At 51.2% G+C, this 23,810-nt stretch overlaps 1 protein-coding gene and 1 pseudogene across 7 annotated transcripts in view; one reads left to right on the top strand and one right to left on the bottom strand.

Annotated features, from left to right (window-relative positions):
• Positions 1 to 22,212, bottom strand: part of CD99L2 (CD99 molecule like 2) — an 89,198-nt gene extending 66,986 nt beyond the window's left edge. For 2 of the 7 annotated variants that reach the window (XM_047715850.1, XM_047715853.1), the window contains exon 1: positions 21,954 to 22,211. In XM_047715850.1, coding sequence (XP_047571806.1) covers positions 21,954 to 22,020 — 67 coding nt within the window. In that variant the 5' untranslated portion in view covers positions 22,021 to 22,211. Of the gene's footprint in view, positions 1 to 21,953 lie in introns of all 7 variants that reach the window. The other 5 variants (XM_047715851.1, XM_047715855.1, XM_047715849.1 and 2 more) reach the window with 5 other exon arrangements.
• Positions 443 to 561, top strand: LOC125092563 (uncharacterized; annotated as a pseudogene).
• Positions 22,213 to 23,810: the final 1,598 nt, after the last annotated feature.

Below are 23,810 nucleotides of genomic sequence, written 5' to 3'. Positions count from 1 at the left end.
ACCAAGGACAAGCAACCGTAACACGGCATCCCTCCACAGCCGCAGGATCACGCGGCACGTGCACACGCACACGCAAGGTACTACGTGCGGCACCAGAGCTGCTCAGCACAAGATTCAGAAAGGAGGTGGGAGCACAGACACCCATGGGCCCTGCTGGTGGGAGCATGAACCAGCACAGCCATCGTCAAACAACTCCACAGAACTTGGGTGACTTTGCATGCATGCACCCCATGACCCACGGCCCCACTCCTGGGCACACAGCCCACAGAGGGCCTGGCACGGAGCCCTTGGGCACACAGAGCAGGATGCTCGCTGCTCGTGGCTGTGGGGTGGGAGTCCGCAATGGGCAGAGCATTGAGGGACAACGTGACAGACGCTTACAAAGAAACCGTCATACCTTCAGGCAGCTGGAAACAATGTAGCAACAAGAAAGACCTGGAAAGTCTACAGCCATACCACCCTGAACGCGCCTGATCTCGTCTGATCTCGGAAGCTAAGCAGGGTCGGGCCTGGTTAGTACTTGGATGGAAGAAAGACCTGGAAAACATGGTACTGAATGCAAACAATAAGAAACCAAAGGGCACAGGTGCATATTTAATGACACACACCAAGAGCAATGCTTAATGACGGGAAGGGAAAGCAGGGCTAGGGGACAGAAGGGAATAGAAACGAGCATAAAATGATGGACGTGAGTGGATAGGCAAAATGGGTGAAGGCGACTGGGAGGTACATGCTTTCTGAAGATATGGATAAAGTTTGGGCTGTAAATAATAATAACGTATCAAAGTTGGCTCACTGTGACAAATGCATGCTCCTACTTTTCAGCCTGGGTTTAAGACGACGAGAGCTCAAGGACTTAGGTGGCTTCCTATGGAGACTCCGTTCCTTTGAACAGAGCCCATGGAAGCACATCTGCTAAAGCCTCATGGCAGAAAATAACTAAATCTGAGTTACACACACCAGATTCAATAAACAGTTGGACTTCTAGGATCTTCTCTGGTGTAATCTGCCAGATTCTCTACTCTTCCATAGGCTTTCCTGGGGTCAAGGCAAATGCAGGAGACTCTCTTGGATGATCAGCTGAAAGTTTCTGGTAATGAGTTTGTCCTGATGTGGCCCCTGATGGTCCCTGTACCTCTTCTTGGGTCCCTGAGGAAGCTTTCAGAAGCAAGAGTCTGTTTCCCCCATTGCAAGAAGGGAAGTCTACAATCCTTGAATGGGCTTCTATCCAGCCTACAGACCACCAAAGGAACCTCCTCGAAATGTTCTTTTGTTTGTGTCAAGCAAGGTCTGAGCTCTTGCCTACATCTGAGACTCTGCCTCTACTATACATCCACCTAGACTCCTGGCCCCATCTCCAGCCTTGGTTCTGGCGATGAGCAGCTCTCATTTTGCTCAGAGGGGGCAACCCTGCCCTGCCCTTAGGAAGCTGCACTGGAATAGGAGAAACACACAGGAACAAGAAGCCCGAGAGCTTCTAGTAACATCAATTGCAGGAGAAATGTCCTCGCAGGGCCTCAGCTCACTGCCGCTGCAGAGAGGGGGTGCACGTTTGAACGGCAGTACCCGGTCAAATGTGAAACCTGAATCCTGCCACCCTGCAAGCCCTCCTCAACCTCCACCTCCCACAGGCACACAGGGAGACCCACACTGCTGCACGGGAGAACCAGAGAGAGCCCAGGTAACTGCCAGCAGAGAGATGCCTCCATCCGGTCAGGCACGGTGGTAGTGCGGCTATGGACCAGCAGTTTAGAGGAGTGGCAGAGATCTCCTCGGAAAGATCCTCAAGACAAAGGACTGAGAGGAACACAGATATGGAGCATAAGGACATTTGTGTCAATATTTTAAGAGACCCATCCAACAGATAAAGAGATAAACCAAATGCGGTTTCATGCCACATGATGGAATATTATTCAGCCATGAAAAGGAATAAAGGACTGACACGTGCTACCACACGGAAGGACCTTGAAAACATCGTGCTAGAGGAAAGAGGCCAAACTCTGAAGTCCGTGTGTTATATGGCGCCATTTTTATGAACTATCCAGAACAAGCAAGCCAGCAGAGACAGAAAGAGGAGGGGTTTCCAGGGGCTAGGGAGAGGGAAGAATGGGGGGTGAAGGTTTCTTCAGCCTAGGCTTTTGTTTGGGGTGACAAAATATTCTGGAATTTGATAGCGGTGACAGTTACACAACACTGTGAAAAGCACAGGCACAAAAAAAAGGACCCTCCTGGATACAAAGGGGATTTGAGGACAGGCAAGAGAGTGAAGGTGCAAGATGTGAGGAGAGGATCTGGAAGGTTCTAGCTCACTCACAGAGTTCCCCGGAATGGACTGGAGCAGCACCAGGGAAGGGCTTCCCTGTAGGCATCAGGTCAAGGCCAGGAAACCGGACCCAGACCTAGCAGCTAGCGGTCACGGTTTGGGTTGGGGGGAGGACAGAATAGGCAGAGCCACTCGCTAGTCTAGGGGTCCATCTCTGGAGCAAAATGGTCTTGGACACAGAGGTCCCCAGAAATAGCCACGGAACCACCGCCCACCCCCAAGTGTGACCACCCAGTCCCAGAGCTCAACCCGGCACTTTTCTCAGCCTGGCGACTGACACTGACCTCTGAGGAGTGGTTAATCTCACAGCTGCCACAGCCGCCCGGCAGGGAAGGGGGAGGCAGCCCAACCGAGGAACAGGAGGGGATCTGAAAACTGCACTTCCCGTGTGCAGGAAAGGAGGACTGGGCACCCCCCTCCCGCCAAGGACCTTCTGGGCCAAATGCACTCAAAGCCCAGTGCCGCCTCTCCCAGAACCTCTGTTTCCTTTTTTGTGAGGCTCCTGACTGCACCTGCTGAGGCCCCGGGGAAGGCGAACGGAGATCCTGGGTGTGGACGTGGATGTGTCTGGGGCACTCGATCCTGTCACATTTGCCTCCTCCAACCTCGGCTGCCACTGGCTCCCTTGCCACGGCATGGGAGATGCACAGGTCCTCCCAGCCCTGCTGGCCCTCCGCTACTGCCCTGTCCGCCCGTCCCCTCCCAGGCGGGAGCAGGGACTCTAGACCTCCCTTCCTTAGGCTGGCATCACCTCCCACCACCACCTGCTGCAGGCTCCGAGGAACCACTGTCAGGAATGGGAGCTGGAGCACAAGAAACGGCTCCCTGCTCGGTGTGCTGTTCCCTGCTCTGTGCGCTGTTCCACCTCCGTTTCTCTGTCCTCAGATTCTCCTCCCACTGCTCTGGCCAGCTACCCCCTAGCTGGCTCCTGACCAGCTCATGTCCTCCTCGGCCTTAAACTACGCCGCTACCCCTCCCCGCCTGCCTCCCTCTCCCCTCTCGGCTTTCCCCCTCCGTCCTGGCCACACTCCCCAGGTGACGTGGTCCAGGCCCACAGCCTGGCTGTCACCTCATGTTGAGGACCCCCCCCAACCCCTCCCAACTCATGGCTCCAGGCCACCAGTCCCAAGACTCAGTTTCCTCATGGCTCTGACAGTGTTGACAACCCAAGTCCCAGAGTCACCCCTACTTCTCCATCACACCTTGGGCCTTTCACTAAGCACCCTGTACATACCTTCCTTCACAGTTAACTGTCATTTTGTTTTTATCTATCTGTATATAATTCTAATGTCTTCTCCATGTGTGATGTCCTGTCACCTCCACCAGGCTTCCTCTGGATCTTCCCAAAGAATCTTCTACTGATCCAACAGAAGAGATCCTTTCCAGTGTCCCAAGTCTGCCAGTCAGATGGCATGTGCTCGTGTCACCGTCCCCAGCCAAGACCTCTGCTCAGATCTCCTCTTTGCTTTCCTCAAGAACGAACTCCTTTATAACCTTTGCATTAAAGACCGAGGAAAATAATCAGCCTCCCTCTTTGAGAAATTTTCTTTAAAAATGACTATCCATAGAGGCAAGTAGATTTAAAAAAGAAAACCCTTTCAAATATGTTTGCATCTTTGGCCTTTGGAAAAGGGGGAGGGGAAGGAGGAGAAGGTTGTTCTCATTCCCACCGCTGGGGAGGCATTTGATTTCGTAAGTATTAATCAAAATCATTCTTGATTATAGCAAAAACAACCTTTGCTATAATTTTAATGCAATTAACTGGAATATATGGTAATTCTGAGCAATCTTGCTCTTGAGATTAAAGAACAGCCTGCCAGGAAACATACGAATAAAGCTTTAAGATCAAAATTTGCATAATTAGGTTTCTTCCCCACTCTCCCCACCCCCACCCCAGCTTCTCTGACTAGGAGAAATTCAGTTGAAAGGAGATGTTTAAAGTCAGCAGACCTACAGCCCAGGCTGGCTGTGTGTGCTTCCCTCCCAGGCTGGAATATTCCTTCCTGAAAGCACGTTCATGTTTCTATAAGACATCCCTAATAGACCAAGAGACCACCACAGACAGGCTGACGAATTACACAGAGTACAGACGTTCTGAACCACACTTTCAGAGGAGGGAACAAAAAAGCAGCAATGCCTTCTAGCTTATGCTTCCTAGCAGCTTAGTACCAGGTGAATGTGCCCATCCCGCCCCAAAAGTATCATACTCTAGTCTTGAAAAGACTACCTGGGTAATAGGTCAAACCCCAAAACTACGGGCTTTGTTTATGAAGCCTTTCTGAATGCCTCATCACAATGGATGTTCTTGTCACCAAAAAGGCCCCCCTCCTACAGCCCTCTCGTAGGGGCTGTGACAGGCAGAACCACGGCCTCACGCCACTTGACCCTTTTCCTACCAGCCTTAGAGTCCCTGGCCTTCTGCAGAGAGCCTGCATTGCTCCAGGAGAGAAGAAAAAGCATCAAGCAGTTATTTCCCCCTGAAGATGGGACAAGAAGGACCGTGCCCACACATACTCCCAAGGAAAAGGGACAGTACCAGTCACACACATCCGATAAGCAGGCTGGGGGGCCGAGGGAAAGGACCCCACCCACCCCCCACCTCCACCCTTCATCTCGCACAGGTTTTTCCATTCAATCCTACCCATAAAATGATCTTTAACATTTGAAATCATGTAAAATGTCAATAGTCCCATTTCCTCAGAAGTTATTCTTGGATGTGCAGTAAAGTTTAGGCTGAAAGGTTAATATTCCTTTATCAGAAGGCTTGGAGGAAACAGAAATCATCATTTATGTTCTTTGCTACTTTGAAAACAAATGCAGAAAAGAGGACAACAACAAAAACATGTCCAGAAACATGGTCCTTGTGTTTGTTTGTTTTAACAGAGACCTTTAAGATTAACAGTCCACACTAGAGACTGCTCAAAACACTAAGAATCTGCCCTGACTTCTCATTCAGACGGTGGACCAAGCACATTTACATCCCTGGTCTCTTGAAAGCCCTGGGAAGTGTCAAAAAAGGAGCACACAAGACACTACATTCAGAAAAGCACAGGGAGCCGGAAGGAATGGAGAAGAGAGTGCCAATCCAAAGAATGAGCATCACAACAGATAAATCAAAACTGGAGGATCTGAATACCAGCAAATATTGGAAAAGATGTGGGGGAACTGGAACTCTAACCTGTTGGTGGGAAGGGAGATGATCAAGGGCCTCATTCAAGAAAAGTGAAAACAGGTGTCCACAAAAAGCCTTATACACTTTAATTTTAAAAAATCACTTTCAAAAAAAAGCCTTATACACAGATGTTCTAAATGTTCTTAGAGCTTGATTTGTAATAGCGCAAAACTAGAAAACCAAATGTCCCGAAACAGGGACACTCAGCAAGGAAAAGAAATTGCAGATACATTCTAGAACATGGATGAACCCTAAAAACATTATGCTGTGTGAGAAAAACAAATCAGACACAAAAGAGTAAATATTGTATGGTGTCATTTCTATGATTTCTAGAAGAGACAAAACCAACCGAGGGCATAAAAATCAGATCAGATCAACTGTTGCTTGGTGTGGGGCTGCGGGGCTGGGAGGGGATGTAAGACGATTGAGTATTCACTGTATGTAACCTATACCTCAATAAAAGAGAAGTTTAAAACTTTTTGTGTATTTGGTTTTAGTAAAATTCTTAAGGATTTATTTTACTGAGGCATAAGTGAAAATCTGAATACTGGAGCATTTTTGTGTGTGTCAGCTGCACCTCCAAAAGAGAGACACTTAAGAAGTATACTAGAAGGAAAGAAACCAAACACTATTGAAGAACAGAAAAGAAGACCTGGACAAGTAGAAAGGCATACAAAGTCTGTGGCTGGGAGGGTGCCATATTGTAAAGATGTCAATTCTCCCAATGTTAATTTCTAAATAGGACATGTTTCCAAAAAAAATAGTAACGAGAGAAAATGCTGGAAGGACCCAAGCTCAAGAGGACATCCGCTATCCAGAAGGAGAGGTAGAAGCTGGGTGGAAGCCCCACCCACCCCCCTCTTCAAGTCAGGGTGAGAGGACAGTGAGAAAAGGAAGGAGGAGGGGCCTACTGGCTACTCCCCTCTGCGTCCTCCGCACACCCACCCCCTCACCACAGAGAAGGGGGACATCTCCCCTCTAAAGAAAGGGAGCAAGTTGGTGAGGAGGAGCTGGCAGCCCAAGCGGACCCTGGACCCGGCCCACCCCAGCCTGCTCGCTGGCTCGCTGACCACCCACAGCCCGAGCGTGTGGCCCTTCACCCTCTACACTGTGCCCACTCCCAACCTCCTGGCCTGCAGTCCACCTCCCAGCCCCAGGGAGAGGAATCTCAGCTGAGTCTCCACTGAGCAGACACCAACAATCACCAGACACTAGGGGGAAACCAGCAACTTCCTTCCATTCATCCAAGAAATAGTTATCGATGAGCATGACACGGTGCCCCGCTCTGGTCTCGGCCCTCGGGGAATATCGGCGCCAAGGCAACCACAAGCGGTGTCGTTGCAGAGAAGGACTCTAGTGGGAACGGCCTCTCCGTGCGATGGAATATTATCTGGGCACAAAAAGGAACAAAAGCCTGAGCCACGCTACAGCCTATAAGAGCCTGGTAAACCTTACGCTAAGTGAAAGCAGCCAGACACAAAAGGCCACGAGCTGCACGACTCCGTTTCTGCAACACATCCAGAATAGGTACGTGCCGAGACACCCAGAGCTGCTTAGTGGTGGCCAGTGGCCGGGGAGGATGTGGCGTGCCAACTGATGGCTCCTGGCCTCCCCTCTGCATCTGGGGTGATGCAAAAGTCATGCAACTAGACAGAGGGGATGGTCACACAAACTCTGTGTGTGTCCCACATGCCACTGAACCTATACTTTAAAGGGGGTGAATTTTACAAGACGTGAATCGTAGCTCCCTTTTTTTCTAAAGCCATAAAAAATGAAACTGCATTTCAAGATGACATGTTTCCAGCGAAGCCGGTGTGACAGTGATTCTACTCAGACACCACGGGGAACCGGACCGGAGTCCAGGCGCCTGGTCTTCTCTCCACCGCTGGCCTGCGTAATATGGGGAGGGAGAAAGAGCGAGAAGCAAGCAAGCACCAGGGCGTGAAGAGGAGAGATAGGTCCGAGGTCTTGCTCACTATAAATACATCTGGCCTCTAACCAGGGCCCAAGCCTGACGGGCCAAACATGAACAGAGTGTACTTCCAAGGGCTGCTGCGTCTTGCTTAATCGTATTTTTCCAATGACCTAGGGAGCTTTCATATAAAGGAAATCCTTCAGTGAACGCTTCTGATAGGATTATGGAACCAGAAAGTTAGCACAGGAGGACTTACTCCCCAAACACTGAAGGCAAAGACGTCCATAAAGGAGGTCGCTCACACTGCCTGGCGGGTGTCAGGGGAGCTGGGTTCGGAAAGGTGAGCGGACATTCTCTGGGAGCAGAGGGGGAGGACCTGGGGGCCTGAGACCTGTTGAAAGGGCGTACTGCCAACTCTTCCCTTTCTTGCCCTCCCATCTTCCGAATCATTGTGAACCACCTCTTGCTTGACTGTTTTCCATTATTAAGTAGATGTCTCCAGAAGGGTTCCTGAGCGAATATGTAGCTCCTAAAAAGCATTACATTTAATTGTAATTTTTGAGATGATTATAGATTCACATAGAGTTATAAGAAAGAATACAAAGAGATCCCGTGTACACTTTGCCTTTCTTCCCAGAGTCATATTACACAAAATTATGGCCCAGTCACACTCGGGATGTCAACATTCACACGATCCACTCATCTCATTCCGGTTTTCCTGTCTTCACTTGCACTCAATGGGTGGATTTATTAATTCCATACAGTGTTCTCATAGGTGTACCTGCGCATGGACCATCACCACAGTCAAGATAAACAACAGTTCCACGGCCACAACGGCGCCCTCATGCTGCCCTTCTGGAACCCTACCCACCTTTTTCTCACCTTCCCTCTCCCTTCTCACCTGCCCCTAACTACTGATTTGTTCTCCGTCTCTAGAACAACATTTGAGCATGTTGCAGAACGGGAATAACACAGTAGGTGCTCTTTTGCACAGTGTAACGGCTCTGAAAGTCAGCCAGGGCGTCGCGTATCAGTGCTTTGTTCCCTTTTATTGCTGAGTAGTACTCCCTGGTTTGTTCATCTGTTCACTCAAAGGACAGTGAGCGACGCCCGTGTCTGGGAAATACAAAGAAAGCTGCTGTTGACATTTCTGTCCAGAAAGCCTTATGCTTTTCAGAATGCCTTTGTGTCACCTCTCTGGGAGAAGGACAACTCGGATCCCACACTTTGCCCCTCAGGTCTTTGTAGAGGTGCTGCTCTGATGTCTTCTGGTACCCAACACTGGCATGAAGAAGGGGGAGATGAATCTGGCTTCTCTTCCCCTAAGAGGGGACTTGCGCCTTTAAAAAAATGATCAAAGCTTTTACAGCTCTTGTTCATGGAGGCAAAAACCTGGCTTTATTCATGGACTCTCTCTCATTCATTTGACAAATATTATAAACACCTTCTATGTGCCCCACACTGTTCTAGGTCCTGGGAATACAACAGTCAATAAAACAGACAGCCCCCCCCCCCCGCCAAATCCTGTCTTTATGGACCTTATATTCAATTGGACTAAAAGAATATTATTCTAAAACTATATGAATTTTCAAAAATTAGTCAACAAGAGAAAACCTAAATTAAATTAAAAGAAATTAAAAGAGGGTTTGGGAAGCTGGCTGGTCATGAAAATATACAAAAATCAGTTTTCTCAGATGACAACCACCATCACTTAGGAAACTCAATGGGAAAAGGAGAGACCATTTACAACAGGAGTATATGCTATAAAGTACTTGGGAATAAGTAACAGTAAATGTGAATTATAAACACGAAGAAAGTTAAAACAAGCAAACAAACAGAACAAAGAACTAGAGAGGAAAGCCCTGTGTTTGGATGGGAAAATTCAATACTGTTAAAGAAAAAAGAAAAAAAAAAACTGGCTCTTCAAAGCCAATGCGATTCCAATGGAAATCCCAATGGGCTTTTTTTTTTAATTTGAAAAGTTGACCCTACAGTGTATTTTACTCGTATGTATGGAAACATACACATGGGGAAACAAGTCATTTAAGAAAGACCTGCTCTATCAGATTCCAAAATTTATCCTATGTTTAAATCAGAACAACATCTAAATACATTTTAAATTGCAGTACATGAATGACCCAGCTGCATCACTGCTGTCTACAGACCATGCTCATCCCCAGAGTCAATCCAAAGGCCTCTGGGGCCCCCGGTCTGGGCGTCACTAGTCTAGACATTTCACACCACCCATTTTCACTGATCCGTTCTATGCCCCGCTCCTTGCACTGGCTGCTCTCCGCCCAACTGACTCAAGCGGCGCCCTGTATGCATATTCCCGAAGAAGCCTACAGTAAGGAGAAGACTCACCCTCTTCCTTCTCATTCCACGCCCCCAGACGGGCCACCGGCATCAATGGTTTGGGACCTGCTATTTCGATAGTCAACTTTAAAGATTTTAATTATTTGAGAGAGAGAAAGAGAGAGAGTGAGAGACAGCATGAGAGGGGAGAAGGTCAGAGGGAGAAGCAGACTGCCCGAGGAGCTGGGAGCCCGATGTGGGACTCGATCCCTGGACTCCTGGATCATGATCTGAGCTGGGCAGTTGCTTAACTGACTGAGCCACCCAGGCACCCCGGATAGTCAACTTTAAAAAATGCATTTACCCTGGTGGCCTTAGTGAAATCTTTTGGTAGACTGTTGGGGCAGATAACATAACCCCATTCCAGTTTGAGAAATCAAGGGAGAGGAGGAGGAAGTGCAGGGAGTAGAAATCTGAAGGCAGGAGGAAGGGGATCTATCAGCTGGAAGGAGGACAGGAGGCAGAACTGATGCAGGATGAACGCAAAGTCGAGCACGTTCTCAGACGAGAGGGAAGAAGCAAGGAAGGAAACGTGAAGCCCTCACTGTGAGCTGGGGTAGGGTCAGGCTGAGCTCTGGGCCTCCTGGTGCCCAGTTTAGCACCCTTTGAGCTGGACTTTCACTCAAGGACATGATCCAACAAGCACGTTAAAGGATGCTCAACTTCATTAGTAATTAGGGAAATGCAAACCAAAACCACAATAAAACACAACCACACACTGATTAAAAGGCTTTTTCTTAACAACCCCCCCCCGAAAAAAGGAAAAGGAAAAGGAAAGAAAGAAACACAATGAAATAAAAGTGTTGGCAAGAATGTGGGGGACCAGCACCCACACAGACCACTGGTGGGAATGTAAAATGATATGGCACCTTTGAAAAACAGCCTCGCAATTCCACCCAAGAGAACTGAAAACTTAAGTGCATACAAAACGCATACGTAAATGGTTATTGCAGCATTTGTAGGAGACAATCGGAAACCCAAACATCTGTAACTGACAAACAGCTGAACAAAATGCTACGCACACACCGAGGAATCCTACTTGGCCATAAAGAGGCACGAAGGCCACATGCGTGCTAGAACACAAACTGGCTTTAAGAGTGTATACACTAGGGGAGCCTGGGTGGCTCAGTGGGTTAAAGCCTCTGCCTTCAGCTCAGATCATGATCTCAGGGTCCTGGGATCGAGCCCCGCATCGGGTTCTCTGCTCAGTGGGGAGCCTGCTTCCTTCCCTCTCTCTCTCTCTCTCTCTCTCTCTCTACCTGCCTCTCTGCCTACTTGTGATCTCTGTCAAATAAATAAATAAAATCTTTAAAAAAAAAAAGAGTGTATACACTAAAATCTCGAGAATCTCAAAGATCTCATGCTTAAGTGGCTTATATCCATTGATATTTAGGATATTCAAAATTAAAGCTGAGAAACTTTAAAACACAGGACAACACAAACACATCCCATTAGCCATCCGAGCACTGATACCGCATGTCAGGTCAGCTCCGGAAAATGCCACTGTACACTCATGAGAAAAGGAGGGTGCAGAAGGCAATTCACATCTTAAGTGTTACTATGAAAACAGACCTTGTGGACCCCCCTGAAAACGTCTCCAAGGGTCCCCAGACCACAGTCAGGGAAGTCACCTTCCAGAGACACTTTTGCCCATCTGCGTAAGAACGCTCATGGCAGAAAGTGACACGAAAGAACTACAAACACACACACACACATTAGCAGTGTGGGTGGAAAGAGGCGAAACACAAAAGCCTACACGCAGTGTGATTCCATTTCTGTGAGGTTAAAAGACGGGCCAAACTAAGCTGTATTATTTAGGGCCACATACATAGGTGGTGGAAGTATAAAATGACTGCACAAAAATCAGACTGGTGGTCGCCTCTGTCAGGGAGAGGGGACTGGAATCAAGAGGGGGCACATGGGGTACTGTCAGCATTCTGTTTCTCAATCTGCTTGGTGAGAACAGAGATTTTCACTTTATGCATGTTAGAGGCCTCACTCACTTCTCTGTGTCTGCATTTCCCAATAAAGGTAAAAGCTATATACACAGTTCAATGCCAATAATGTGCCATAGATATTTCTGCAGAACAAATACTACTGAAATACCACATTCAAAAAATCATTTTTAACCTACCAGAGGGCACGCAATTTTTTCTTATTATAATCTGATTCGCAGCTCTCTGGTGACTAATGAGGTTAAGTATCTTTTCATGTTTGTTGTCCTTTTTGATTTCCTCTTTTATGACGGGCCTGGTCAAGTCTTTCGCTCATTTTTCTGTTCATTTTTTCCTCACTGGTTCTCAGAAAATCCTAAGATGTATTTAAAAAGACAAGGCCCCCATCTAAAAGTGCGACTAGTGAGGAGCAATGCACCATCTGTGCAAATCCGGGCAGACGGCAACTCCCTAAGGAGACTAGGGACAGATCTGATGTCACTAGGATGAGCTCAAGATCACGGAGGAGCCTAGAGTCAGCTCTAGCTGAGGCCAACCACAGACTGGCTGTGAGCGGATCTCGTCCAACACGTCTATCGGGAAGCAACAGCACGAGAACAGAAAACTTCAGGGACTTGGGAGGAGTGCTGAAAACAGAGGGTGGAATTACAAAGAATATGTCGGTCTCTAGGGCAGTGGGTCTCAACCCAGGACAGCTCTGTCCACTGGGGACACGGGGCAATGTCTGGAATCATTCTGGGTTGGCAAGATTTGTGGGGGCGGTTAGAAGCCAGGGATGCTGCTTAAATAGCCTGCCTGAGCCCATGCAAACATCAACAGCACCTCCGCCCCAGACAGAAAGCGTGCATCCCTCCGCGGCAGGGCAGTGGCACCGGAGTGTCTAACTTGGTGAAGCATCTGCCTTCAGCTCAGGTCAGGGTCTCAGGGACCTGGGCTCGAGCCCCACATTGAAATCCCAGCTCAGCAGGGAGTCTGCTTCTCCCTCTGCCTCTCCCCCTGCTCATGCTCTCCATCCCTCTCTGTGTCTGTCTCAGATGAATAAGTAAAATATTTGTAAAAGAAAGAGAAGAAAAATAGCGGGGGGGGGGGGGCACAGCAAATGCCCGGGCTGCCCGACCTTAATGAAATCATCCAAAGCCCTTGAATGTCCCACTCTGCAAGCACTGCCCGGGGAGCTGCAGGCTGGGTGCTGTGCTCCCCCTCCCGTGGGGAAAGCCTGCGCCAAGAAGGCCCAGTCAAGTCTGGACATCCATCCCCGTCCCCGGGGAAACACCTTGAGAGCCAAGGACATGACAGCAGGGGGGCATGAAGAGGTAGACTCAGAGCTATCAACCAGGATTCAGGATTCCCTAAAGAACCAGAAGGCAGAGGAGGCAGCATTTCATCTGGGACCTTGAAATCCCAGGGGATCCGTGTGACAGTTCTCTGAATCCTCCCAACAAGAAGGGGGATAGATGTTCTCATCTTCAACCTGGACTACCCTACGGAATGCAGCAGACGGGCTACGGCTATGGCTGGGTCAGAAAAGGCCAGGCACTCGGTACACACCTCACAGAAATGAAAACAGGTGTTTGAAGCCTTCAACACAATGTTCACAAGAACACGAAGCTCAATGGTCAAAAAGTAGAAACAGCCCAAGTGTCCATCAGCTGAGATCAGGCCTGCAATTCTCAGTGTGGAAAAGCCATGAGACATTAAGGGACCCCGTGCGCTGCAACCAACCTGACCTGAGTGCCAGGGAGGCTTGTCTGAGCCAGGACCTGGCAGTGGGGGGCACTCACCTACCCTTGAGGAGCTTACAGCTTTCAGCCTGGGGAGAAAGGGGCTGATGGTCTTCTAATGTGTCTTCTAGAACACAGCACCCCTAGACCCAAAGAAACACCTAACAGCTCTGTTTACTTAGTTCCGACCAATTTAAAGTGGTGACTAGTGTGGGATCTGACACACACTGATGTGTGTGCCTCAAAACTTAAAACCATCAACGGCATCACCCCGAGTTCACGGCCATGCCCCAGCGTGCCTGCCTACACAGTTCAGGACCCACGGGTTTAGTCACGGGAGGCAGAAGCAAGGACTGGAGGTGGGCTGGCGAAATACTTGCCATGGTTATTGTCTGAGCACCCGCCCTGCAGGAGGCCTATCCAGCTCCACCAGCCCTAACTACCCAGGACGCCAGGATCCCCTCTCCACCTTGAAGGCCCTAGTGGAAAACACTCCCCATGTTGCTTCATCACCCTTTGTTGGTCTCCCCTAATGTGGCCCAGATTCTGCAAATAGCCCTTTAATTACATGTCCAGTTGCTGTGTCCAAGCCGTCCATTTCCTGCCCAGTCCCTGTGCCAGGGATCGTTTTAGATACTAGTGACAAAGCAGACAAAAACCAAGTCCTTTCTCTCGTGGAGCAAAAGTCTAGTGACAGAGACAAGACAGTGGGCAAGGCAGCAGGCAGAAAATACCAAACTCAAGCTGGCTGGGGACAGAAGGGTATTCTGCCTAGTTCGGGGTGGGGGGGGCACAGGGAGAGCCTAAGGTGGGGGCATCTGAGAGGAAGGGAGGGAGAGAACATGCACCTACTTGGGGAAGGGCCTTCTAGCCAGAGGGGAGTGCTTCACCCACTAGAGGCCAGCCCTGGGCAGGGGTGGGAGCTGAGGCCAGAGAACAAGGAGGCCCCACTCTGTTGGGACTTGGAGGTCACAGTAAGGGTCTGCACTTTATTTTCATTACAATTCAAAGCCATCAGAGGGTTCTGGGCAGAGGGACAGGAGGACTCAGGTTTCTAGGTCACCTGGCTGCCGGGTGGAGACTGAACTGTAGGGGGCAGGAGTGGACTCTAGATCACCACTTGGGAGGTCACTGCCAGGGGCTCCAAAGAGGAGGAATGGTGCCCAGCTAAGAGAGGAAGCCAGGGAAGAGGGGAGAAGAGGTGGGAGTCTGAAGCATTCTGAGGGTGATCACAGCCTAGTCTGCAGACAGATCAGACGTGGGGTTCTCCTCCCTGGAGGAGCGGCCAGAGCCACCAGCAGGATGGGGCTGCCAGTCACTCAGGTGGGAGAAGGCTGGAGGGGATGAGCAGATGTTCATGTACGCATGTGGGCCCTTCTGAGATGCCTATTAGCAGGGGTAATAGTCAAAAGAATTTAACACAGCTGCACAGGGCATGAACCCCATGCTTGCCAGATTTTGGGAAAGGATGGGGAGGTCCGGGGACGCTAGGGAAAGGGCCAAGATTTCATTGCTGGGTGGCGTGAACCGAACTGGAAGGACTTCAGTAACCTAACCACTAGCAGAGCACCGGCCACCTCAGAGATGCTGAATGCGCCTGGAGGCCAAGAGCTATCACAGCTGGGGATAGAAACTGAAGAGTCACAAGCACACAGACAGAATTTAATTTCAAGCCACGAAGCTGCTGAAAGCAGCTAGGAAGCAAGTATAGGTTAAAAAGTCCACCAAGGACGCCATCGGAGGCGTTCCCCCAGGCCGGGAGCTCAGAGAGGGGACAAGCCTGGAAGTAAGTGCTTCAGGGGGGAGGGGTAATCAGAGGGTGGCAGGTGTCCCTCGGGTTTAGCAACAGGAACCCACTGCTGACCCTGGTCAGGGGCACGTTCAGGGGAGAGGTGGGAAGCAAAGTGTTGGGAAGAAATGAACGGGTGCCCCAAACTACAAGCCCATGTGCTATACTGTAGGTGACGAATAGAAGATTAAAACGTGGTTTCTGTTTGTTTTTAGGCACTGCTTTGGATTCTTACATTTCGAGCTGGCATGTGGAGCCAAATGAATGAACGATGAAAAGTAAAAAAGCGATCGCTCCTGTCAAACAGCCAGAACTCTGTAGGCAGCCAAAGGGCAATAAAGAGCCCCTAAATTAGAGCTGCTCCTGCTCATTCGGACTCTGAGCCCAGCTCATGAATTCAGGGGCGCTTTCATTCAGGCCAAGGAAAGGCTTTCATAACCATGAACCCCCAATTCTTATAGAACCCCCTTAGGCAGGTGGCCTCTTAGCCTTCTCGGCCTGTCTGGGGAACCTAACTTTCCTAATACCTTGACCACACACCACCTGTTTGCATTTGCAATGACTTGGCTACTCCCCACAATTCTGCGGGGCCAACAAAAGCAGAGATCAGCAGCCTCCTGGTGCAGATAAGGCAACTGTCACCAGCAAACGGTGGGGCCACACTGGAATGCAGGCTCTGTGTTAATTCCGTCATCCCAGGCTAGCTGAAGCAGCAATAAAAATGAAAAGAAGAATGTCAAAACTAGCCCATGCCTGGGCACTATTTTGGTGGTAATGAATTCCACACTGCAACAGTATTTCCTGCTGAGGGGACCGTCTCTAATTTGGAAAGTAATCCCAAATGAACCACCTGGCACTGCCAGCCAGATGTCGTCTAGCCTCTCCTTTAAACAGATGTTCACTGAGCAGGGGCACCGCTCTCGGCAGAAATCAACCACAGGGGACGCCGGGGTGGCTCAGTGGTTTAAAGCCTCTGCCCTCAGCTCAGGTCATGATCTCCAGGTCCTGGGATGGACCCCCACATGGGGCTCTCTGCTCAGCGGGGAGCTTGACTGTCCCACCCCCCCGCGCCCTCCTCTCTGCCTACTTGTGATCTCGGGTTTGTCAAATAAACAAACAAAAATCTTAAAAAAAAAAAAAAAAAAGAAATCAACCAGAGTTCTCCAAGTATTTTGGTTGGTTTTAAAGCTGCTCCTAAGGAGTCAGAGGGTTCTACAAAACGGAGCTCAAAACTGACCAAACCTGGCGTGGTCCAAGAGCACCCGTTCCGCTCTGGTACTCTTCCTCCACCTTCCCCGGGGGAGCAGGGGGAACAGCACAATTAGTGGAAGCCTGGGCTGGCAGGGGCGGCGAGAAAGGAGAGCTGGCGGCTCCCTCCTCCTCCTCAGCAAAGGGCCAGGCGTGGCCCAGTGGCCCAGCCAGATCAGAAACCTGGTCTGTCCTGGGGGCCCAGACCGCACTCTGCTTCAAGCAGCCCTCAGGACTGGGGAGAGCGTGGGGAGACGGAAAAGGCCTCTGGGCAGTGGGCACGGCAGCCCCCGCTCCAGTTGCCTTGTGAAGCAGTTTTTAAAACACCAAACCCGAGCCTAAGGAATGTAGTTGTCTCCCCAGGCCCTCAGAGGGGATTCTTAGCACCCACTAGCACACCCAGAACATCCCCGCAATCCAGTTTTCTGCCCATTTAAACGCCTGAATTCAGAGCACAGTGGGGATTGATTCAAGGCTGCAAATCGAAACGATATAAGGAAACCTCACAAGCTAGTTTTTTCAGTGGATGAAGAGGCTAGTAGCTACCCCTTCGTTTTTCTATTGGTTGCTGTTGCTGCTACAACAAATTTCGACAGATTTAAAACACTTTTTTTTTTAATCTTATAGTTCTGGAGGTCAGAAGTCCAACACAGGTCTCGCTGGGCTACAAGCAAGGTGTCAGCAGGACTGCGTTCCTTCTGGAAGCTCTCAGAAGAGTCCACCCCCTTTTTCAGCTGCTCAAGGCTGTGTGTACATCCCTTGGCTCCTGGCCCCTCCATCTTTGGGTCAAATCTTCTATCACATCGCTCTCTGACTCGCTCTAGCGCCTTTGCCTTTATCTTCCCTATTTTAAAGGATCCCTGTCTTTCATCTGGCCACGATAACCCAGGGGAATCTCATTTAAATGCCGCTGATTAGCTACCAGAACTCTCCCTTACGCGGAACCTGACAGCCACAGGTGCCAGAGATTAGGGCATGGCCCTCTGTGGGAGCCTAGCACAGCTCCGCCCCTCCGTTTGGAACACCTACTTTCATCCACGCAGTTCCCACACGTTTTGGTTATGACACGTTTAGGATGACTTTAAGCTTTTACAGGCAAACCAAGGCTGACCAATCAGGGACTTATGAGCAAGACTCAGGCAGAGCCGAGCCTGGGTTGGGAGACAGGACCCCCTGCGGCCAGGCCTCCCCAAGCACACAGAGATCAGCAGAGGATTACACGCCAAGGGTGAAGAGGAGGGGTGGACACACAGCAGGAAAAGCACCAATGCCAGGTGGTGGAAGAGCCCAGAAACTCAGTGCACCTGGAAGGTCTCTTTCCTGAACTCACCAGAACCCAAACCAGCTCCTCCCCACAAGCCCTTCTGAGCAGCCAAAAGGCCTCCTCATCCCCATCTCTACTGGAAATGGCTTTAGCCCCTTCCTCAGTCCCTGCAGAGGGCAGAGGCTGGCTCTCAGGGCATTGCGGGGGGGGGGGGGTGTTAAATAAACATGTTGGAGCTCCCTGGTCCCAAATGACGGAGGGGGTGGAGATGTGACCTGCGACAGCAAGGAAGGAACTGAAAACCAATCAAAACATGTGACACTAAAAGGCCAACAGTCCCCAGACCCTGTCAGTCCAGGGCAATGACTGCCCAGTGTACACACTCGGGGGTGACGCAGCTCTGGGCCAAGCCTGTACGCGCCCCTGTGGCCTGGTTGGCTCATACCCAGTATCCGGAGTAGGCCCCCCGCGGGGCTTCTGCAGGGATCCCAGCCTAGCCTCTCAGCACCCCCGGCACGTGGCGCCCACTCTGCTCTCCTCTCTCCTCTCCCAACCAACCCCAACCCAGGGACCACAGGCTGCCCCGACTCTCATTTGTTTTGCTCGAACTACAGCGAATTTTTACTAAATGGAGGTATAATTCATGGACCATACAACGTCACCCTACAACTGAATGGTTCTTAGTACATTCACAAGTTTGTGCAACCATCACCTCTATCTAGTTCCAGAACATTTTCATCACCCCAAAAGGAAACTGCACTCATTCATCAATCCCTCCTTGTTCCTCAGTTTCCCACCCCCGACCCCTAGCCTCTGGTGACCACTCACTCATCTACTTCTTTGTCCCTATGGATTTGCCGACTCTGGACATTTCATACAAATGGGATAATTTGTGGGCTTTTGTGTCTGGCTTCTTTCACTTCACATATTATTTTCCAGGTCTGCACTGTGTATTTTTAAATTTTAAAACGTGGCTTGGAATGTTTTAGGTAACGTGAATAATAATTACTAACAGAGGTCACTGGGTCATCCATCTGTATTCAGTCCTCCGAACCCCATGAAGTGGATGTTGTGGTTACCCCCATTATACAAATGAGGACACTGAAGCACACAGCAGTTAAATGACTCACTCCTAGTAGCACTGGCCAAGCTTGCTCCAAAGCCTGCACTCTCTCTCCATCAGCTGGGCTCCTTCTCTTTAAGGGAGCAGGTACTCAGCAGCCAGTGGCCTGCCCACACATTCGTCACACTTATTCTCGGCCACTTTCCACGTGTCTGTGACCTGCCCCATCCCTGGAGGCATCTACATTTGTGAACCTTGAGTTCGAGTCCTAAAGCTTGCTGGGCAGCTCATTTTTCATCTGAGAAATGGGTTACACCAAGTTACTTTTTTTTAAGATTTTATTTATTTATTTGAGAGAGAGAGAGCATGCGCACATACACGCACAAGCTCGGGTAAGGGGCAGAAGAGAGAATCCCAAGATGATTCCACACTAAGTGTGGGACCCAATGTGGGGCCCCATCTCACAACCCTGAGATCACAACCTGAGCCGAAATCAAGAGCTGGATTCTCAACCAACTGAACCACCCAGGCACCCCACCACCAAGTTACTTTTCAAGGTCATATGCGAGTGCCCATAAAGGACATGAGAAAAGGAGATGGGTCAGGGTGCCAACCCTTCCGGGTGGTTATGAGGGGTCCATGTGGGTGGCGCACTGAAGGCCCGGTGCATGCAAGGCACTCAGGAAATGGAAACTTCATTACCATTACTGCCCACCTGCACCACGGGTCTCCCCACTGCACAAGAGATCAGCTTCCTATTTCTGTAGGTGAATACAGGCACCATAATTGTCCTCAGAGGATTTTTTCAGAGCTAGTAAAATGCACACTGGACTAAAAAGCCATCCCAAATTAGAACAGGGATGACTTGGTAACCACGCTTTTATACTCCTGGAAGCCTGAAGCCTGTCTCAACTTGCCAGAGCCCGAAGGGATTTCATGAATCATGCTTGGAGGTTCTGTGTGCTGAGGGCTGCTGGTCTTTCTCGGTCACAGGTCACTACTGAGGACCGGGACCAGGAATAAAATGGCTCTTGCACAGGCCCACCCACTCCACCACTGTGAGGCTCCAAGAGAGGCAGCTCTCAAACTGCAACTGTCCAGACTCCCAGAGCACCAGCAATTCAAAGCCCATATTTGTCATCTTGTTTTGCACAAAAGAGCCACAAAGCAAGTTCCCCACCTTGAAGCAAAAGCTTCCTCCGGTTCAGTTTTCTTAATTACAATCAAGAAGATCACTAAGTAGTGGTCTTATCCGGGTGGGATCCTGGCTCAATCTCTTCCAAGCTATGTGACCAGGGTCCCTGCGCTAATACCTAACCAGCAAAACTGTTGAGTTTTGTGAGGCGCCTCGCACACTCCTGGTCCCCTCAAGACACCTTTGTTGTTGCGCATAACAGGGCCAAGCAAACCAAGCAAGGTTCAGAGAACATTCCCAAGGCAGGAGCGCGGCCTCCAGGTGCTTAGAAGCAAGGACTGTGCAATCAGACAAGCCTGGGGTCAAATCTCAGCTCTGCCACCTGAGGCAAGTTACCTCCCTCTTCCCTGGGCCTCCATTTCATCTGTAAAATGGGTACACTGGTTCAATTTCCTCGGCCACCTCCTAAAGCACCTAGTATAACCTGTGATGGCGAAAATCAGAGACCTGCTGATTTCCCTTCCTCCCCTTCTCAATGTGCATACCATGGTGAAGACTTCCAGAAGGTATCCTTGAAGGGAATATCATTTTTCTAACTCTTCTGCGCTTCCACTTTCAACGTGAGCCAATCAAGTGACCAGACTTTTTCCCACAAATGCATCGTAACAAAACTAAAATGTTAACCCCCAAGAAGCAAAATGAAACAGAAAATTCAACAACCCTGTAACTTGTTTCATTTTCCTTCATGGCACTGACAATGTATTATGGAGATTGTGACATTCGTGTTTGTCTTCTACCCCCCTCAACCCGGACGTTAGGTCCATGAAGAGACAGTCTTAGTCTTGTTCGCTGCTGCATCATCTGTGTCTGGAACAGAGCCTGACACGTTTGCAGAATACTGAATGGCTCTTCTTGTAGCAAGTCCAGAAGGGCTGCCCACATGAGAAACATTCCCGCATCTTTTGCAAAACTGCCCGACACTGCCTACTGTTTTCCAGTGTTCCCCATAAGTAACATAAATCTCACTAGAACTCAACACGAGGACAAAGTTTTGTTTTTGCTGAGCTCATGTTTTTCACTAGCTGAATTTGCCTTCCTCGTCAGGGAGCTCAGAGCATAACTCTGTGCTTAATTGCAGTGTTTTCCTCAAACCTCCTTCTGATGTGGAGACGGGATATAAATAAGTGTAAGAAGATTCTGTCTGTACACGTCGGAGGGCCTATTTTTAACCACGCAATGCATTTATCCTAAGATGCTTCTCAAACTTAAATATGCCTGCGAATTACCCGGAGATCTGGTTAAAATGCAGAATCTGACTCAGTCGGTCTGGGGCGGGGTCTGAGATGCTGCATTCCCAACAAGTCGCAGGTGATGTCTATGAAGGCCCTGGACCACAGTCCGAGTACTGAGGGTTTAGGAAACTTGCTCCCTTGATTCGACAGCATGTCTCTCTCCACCTCCTTGGCAAAAGTCGCCAATGCCCCCCCCCACGGGCACCAGAAGCACCTGGGAAGCTGGTCAGACTTACAGCACATCACTGCCCCCCACCATCCCGTCCCCGCAGAGATCCTGACAAAAGGGGGGTAGGAATGCGCCCAGGAAGCTCCCCAGGTGCTTCTGCGGTAGGTGGCCTCGAAACACATTTTGTGAAGCCCCGCTCAAGGCAATGAGTGCGCTCTCTTCAAGGTTTTCCCAGCGGCAATCTCCTGGGGACAGCTGTTGTCACCAGTGGTGACACCTTGTTCAGGATTTTAAGTGGGATTTTTATCCCGCTGTTTCTAGCTCGGTCCCCCATCTCCGACCACACGGATCACCGCAAGGTCAGAGTCCCCGCGGGCCCGGGGTTCGCACCCCCACTGCCCCACACAGCCCCGCCCACCCGCCCGCAGCCTCCGCCGCAGGCCCGCGAGGCGGGGGCCGGGCCGCTCATGCGCAGCACGGGGCCGCGGGGCGCCGAGCTCCCGCCCTGCGGCCCACAGGGCGGGGTCCCCGCGCGCCCCCCGCCCGCCTTACCTCTTTGGACCAGAGTGGCCAAGGAGAAAGCGAGGCAGAGGAGGAAAACCGAGCGCCAGACCACCATGGCTGGGAGCGCGGGCGGAGAGGCGCCGGAGGAGCGCAGTCAGCGCGAAAGCGCCGGAGGGGGAGGTCAGGGAGGCCCGGGAGGCGCTGGGACCGAGGAGGAGGAGCCGCAGGGGGAGGAGTCCCGCCGCCACCGCGGGGTCCCGCCCAGAGCCGGCGCGCGCGGCCCAGCCCCGGGAAGGCGGAGGAGGGGCACAAGCGCAGGCGCACAAGCGCTGGCGCCGGGGGCGCGCTGGGGGCGCGCCGGGCCGGGGCCGGGGCCGGGTGAGGTTGGGCGGGGCTGCGACTGGGGCGCGAGGGCGGAGCCAGCCTGCAGCCTCGGGGGCGGGATCGCTGAGCGAGGGGCAGGTCCTCAGCCTGGGGGCGGGCTCGTGCGCGAGGGGCGGGGCGCGTGGCCCCCGGAGGGTGGGGTGGCCTTCTTTGGGGCGAGAGCCCGCGCGTTGCGAGTTGCCCGCGGGCCACTTCCCCCCCAGTGCTCCGGAGGCGAGCCTGCGGGCCCGAAGCAATGTGTCCACAGGGGCAGAGGAGCCGGAGGCGCGGGCGGCCAGGGCGTGCGGGGATTTCCACTCGGCGCGCCAGACTCCTCCCGGCCCGGAGCAGGACCCGAGGCGGCGCACCGGCAGGTGCGCTCTGCCAGCCGGGTGACCTTGGACAGGGCTCTTCCCCTTCTGGACTTGGCGTCCTCCCGGTAAAGGCTGTTCCCTGGGAGCCCCTCCAGCTGCGGCCCCGGGACTCAGCACCCGTGCTCTAGCCCCAGTCTCGGGCTGAGCTCGCTTTTCACTGGGCTGGCTGCCCGGCCCCTCGCCGATCCCTGCGGGAAACTGTAGTGCAACCCCGTCCGGAGATGAAAGAAAAGAGCCGTTTTCGTGGCTGCCCGCTGTTGGCAAACAGCGGCACGTCTGGAGGAAATGAGTCCAAGGGCGGGGGCGCCAGGGCACGCTGGGGGGGGGGGGCGCTGGAGCCGCAGCGCCGAGGGCCCGGGGGTTGCGGGGGGGGGGGTGGTGAGTGGGAGAGATGGGGTCAGCTCTCCGCAGGCTTTGACGAATGCGCTGAAAGCGCAAGTTCACATCTGCAGCGCCGCTGTGCTCGGTGATCGACAGACGCGCTGCAGTCCTTTCCCATAAAGCCCCGCAAACCGAGTCCATCTCCAGGGCTGGGCAAAATCAGATTCCAACACTGCCTTCAACAGCAGAATGCCCGCCGTAGCCTTTAACGTGAACACCCTCAAGAGGGGCTCCAGCTGCAGCCTGCTTTCCAGGACAAAGAGTGAGCCCCACTGCTCTCCAGAGTGGCAGAGCGGCGGCGTCGAGCCTGCCCCTGCCAGCCGGTGCTCTGAATCCTGCGGCTGGCAAAGCAAAACGTATAAAGAGTGAGTTAATACCTTAATTTTCAGGCAGTACTTATCCTGTGACACTAACTAGCTGGAGAATTAACGGAAATAGCTAGTCCTTACTGAACACACACTATATAGGCGGCATAGTCCGGGCATTTTACCCCTATTTTGTATTTCTCACAACTTCATGTATCACCTCAATAATTAATAAGGGAAAAGGAGTAAAATGAAGGTTCTTTGAATTTGGGGAGTTAATCAGCTACAGTCCCACAATGTCAAAGAGGCAGGAGGACCCCTAGGAACCCCAGTGAGTGCATAGCTAAGAGCATGGGCTTTTGGAGCCCGACAGGGTTGAGATCATGGCTGGAGCCAATAAGGTTGTGTGGAGGATTAACTGATATGGTGAAAAGTGCGTGACCTGAGACAGAGTGAGCACAGAAGTGGTCTTGTTAGTCCTG

This window comes from Lutra lutra, chromosome X (genome assembly GCF_902655055.1).
Source record: "Lutra lutra chromosome X, mLutLut1.2, whole genome shotgun sequence".
Classification (NCBI taxonomy): Eukaryota; Metazoa; Chordata; class Mammalia; order Carnivora; family Mustelidae; genus Lutra; species Lutra lutra.
This window is presented reverse-complemented; position numbering and strand designations above follow the sequence as displayed.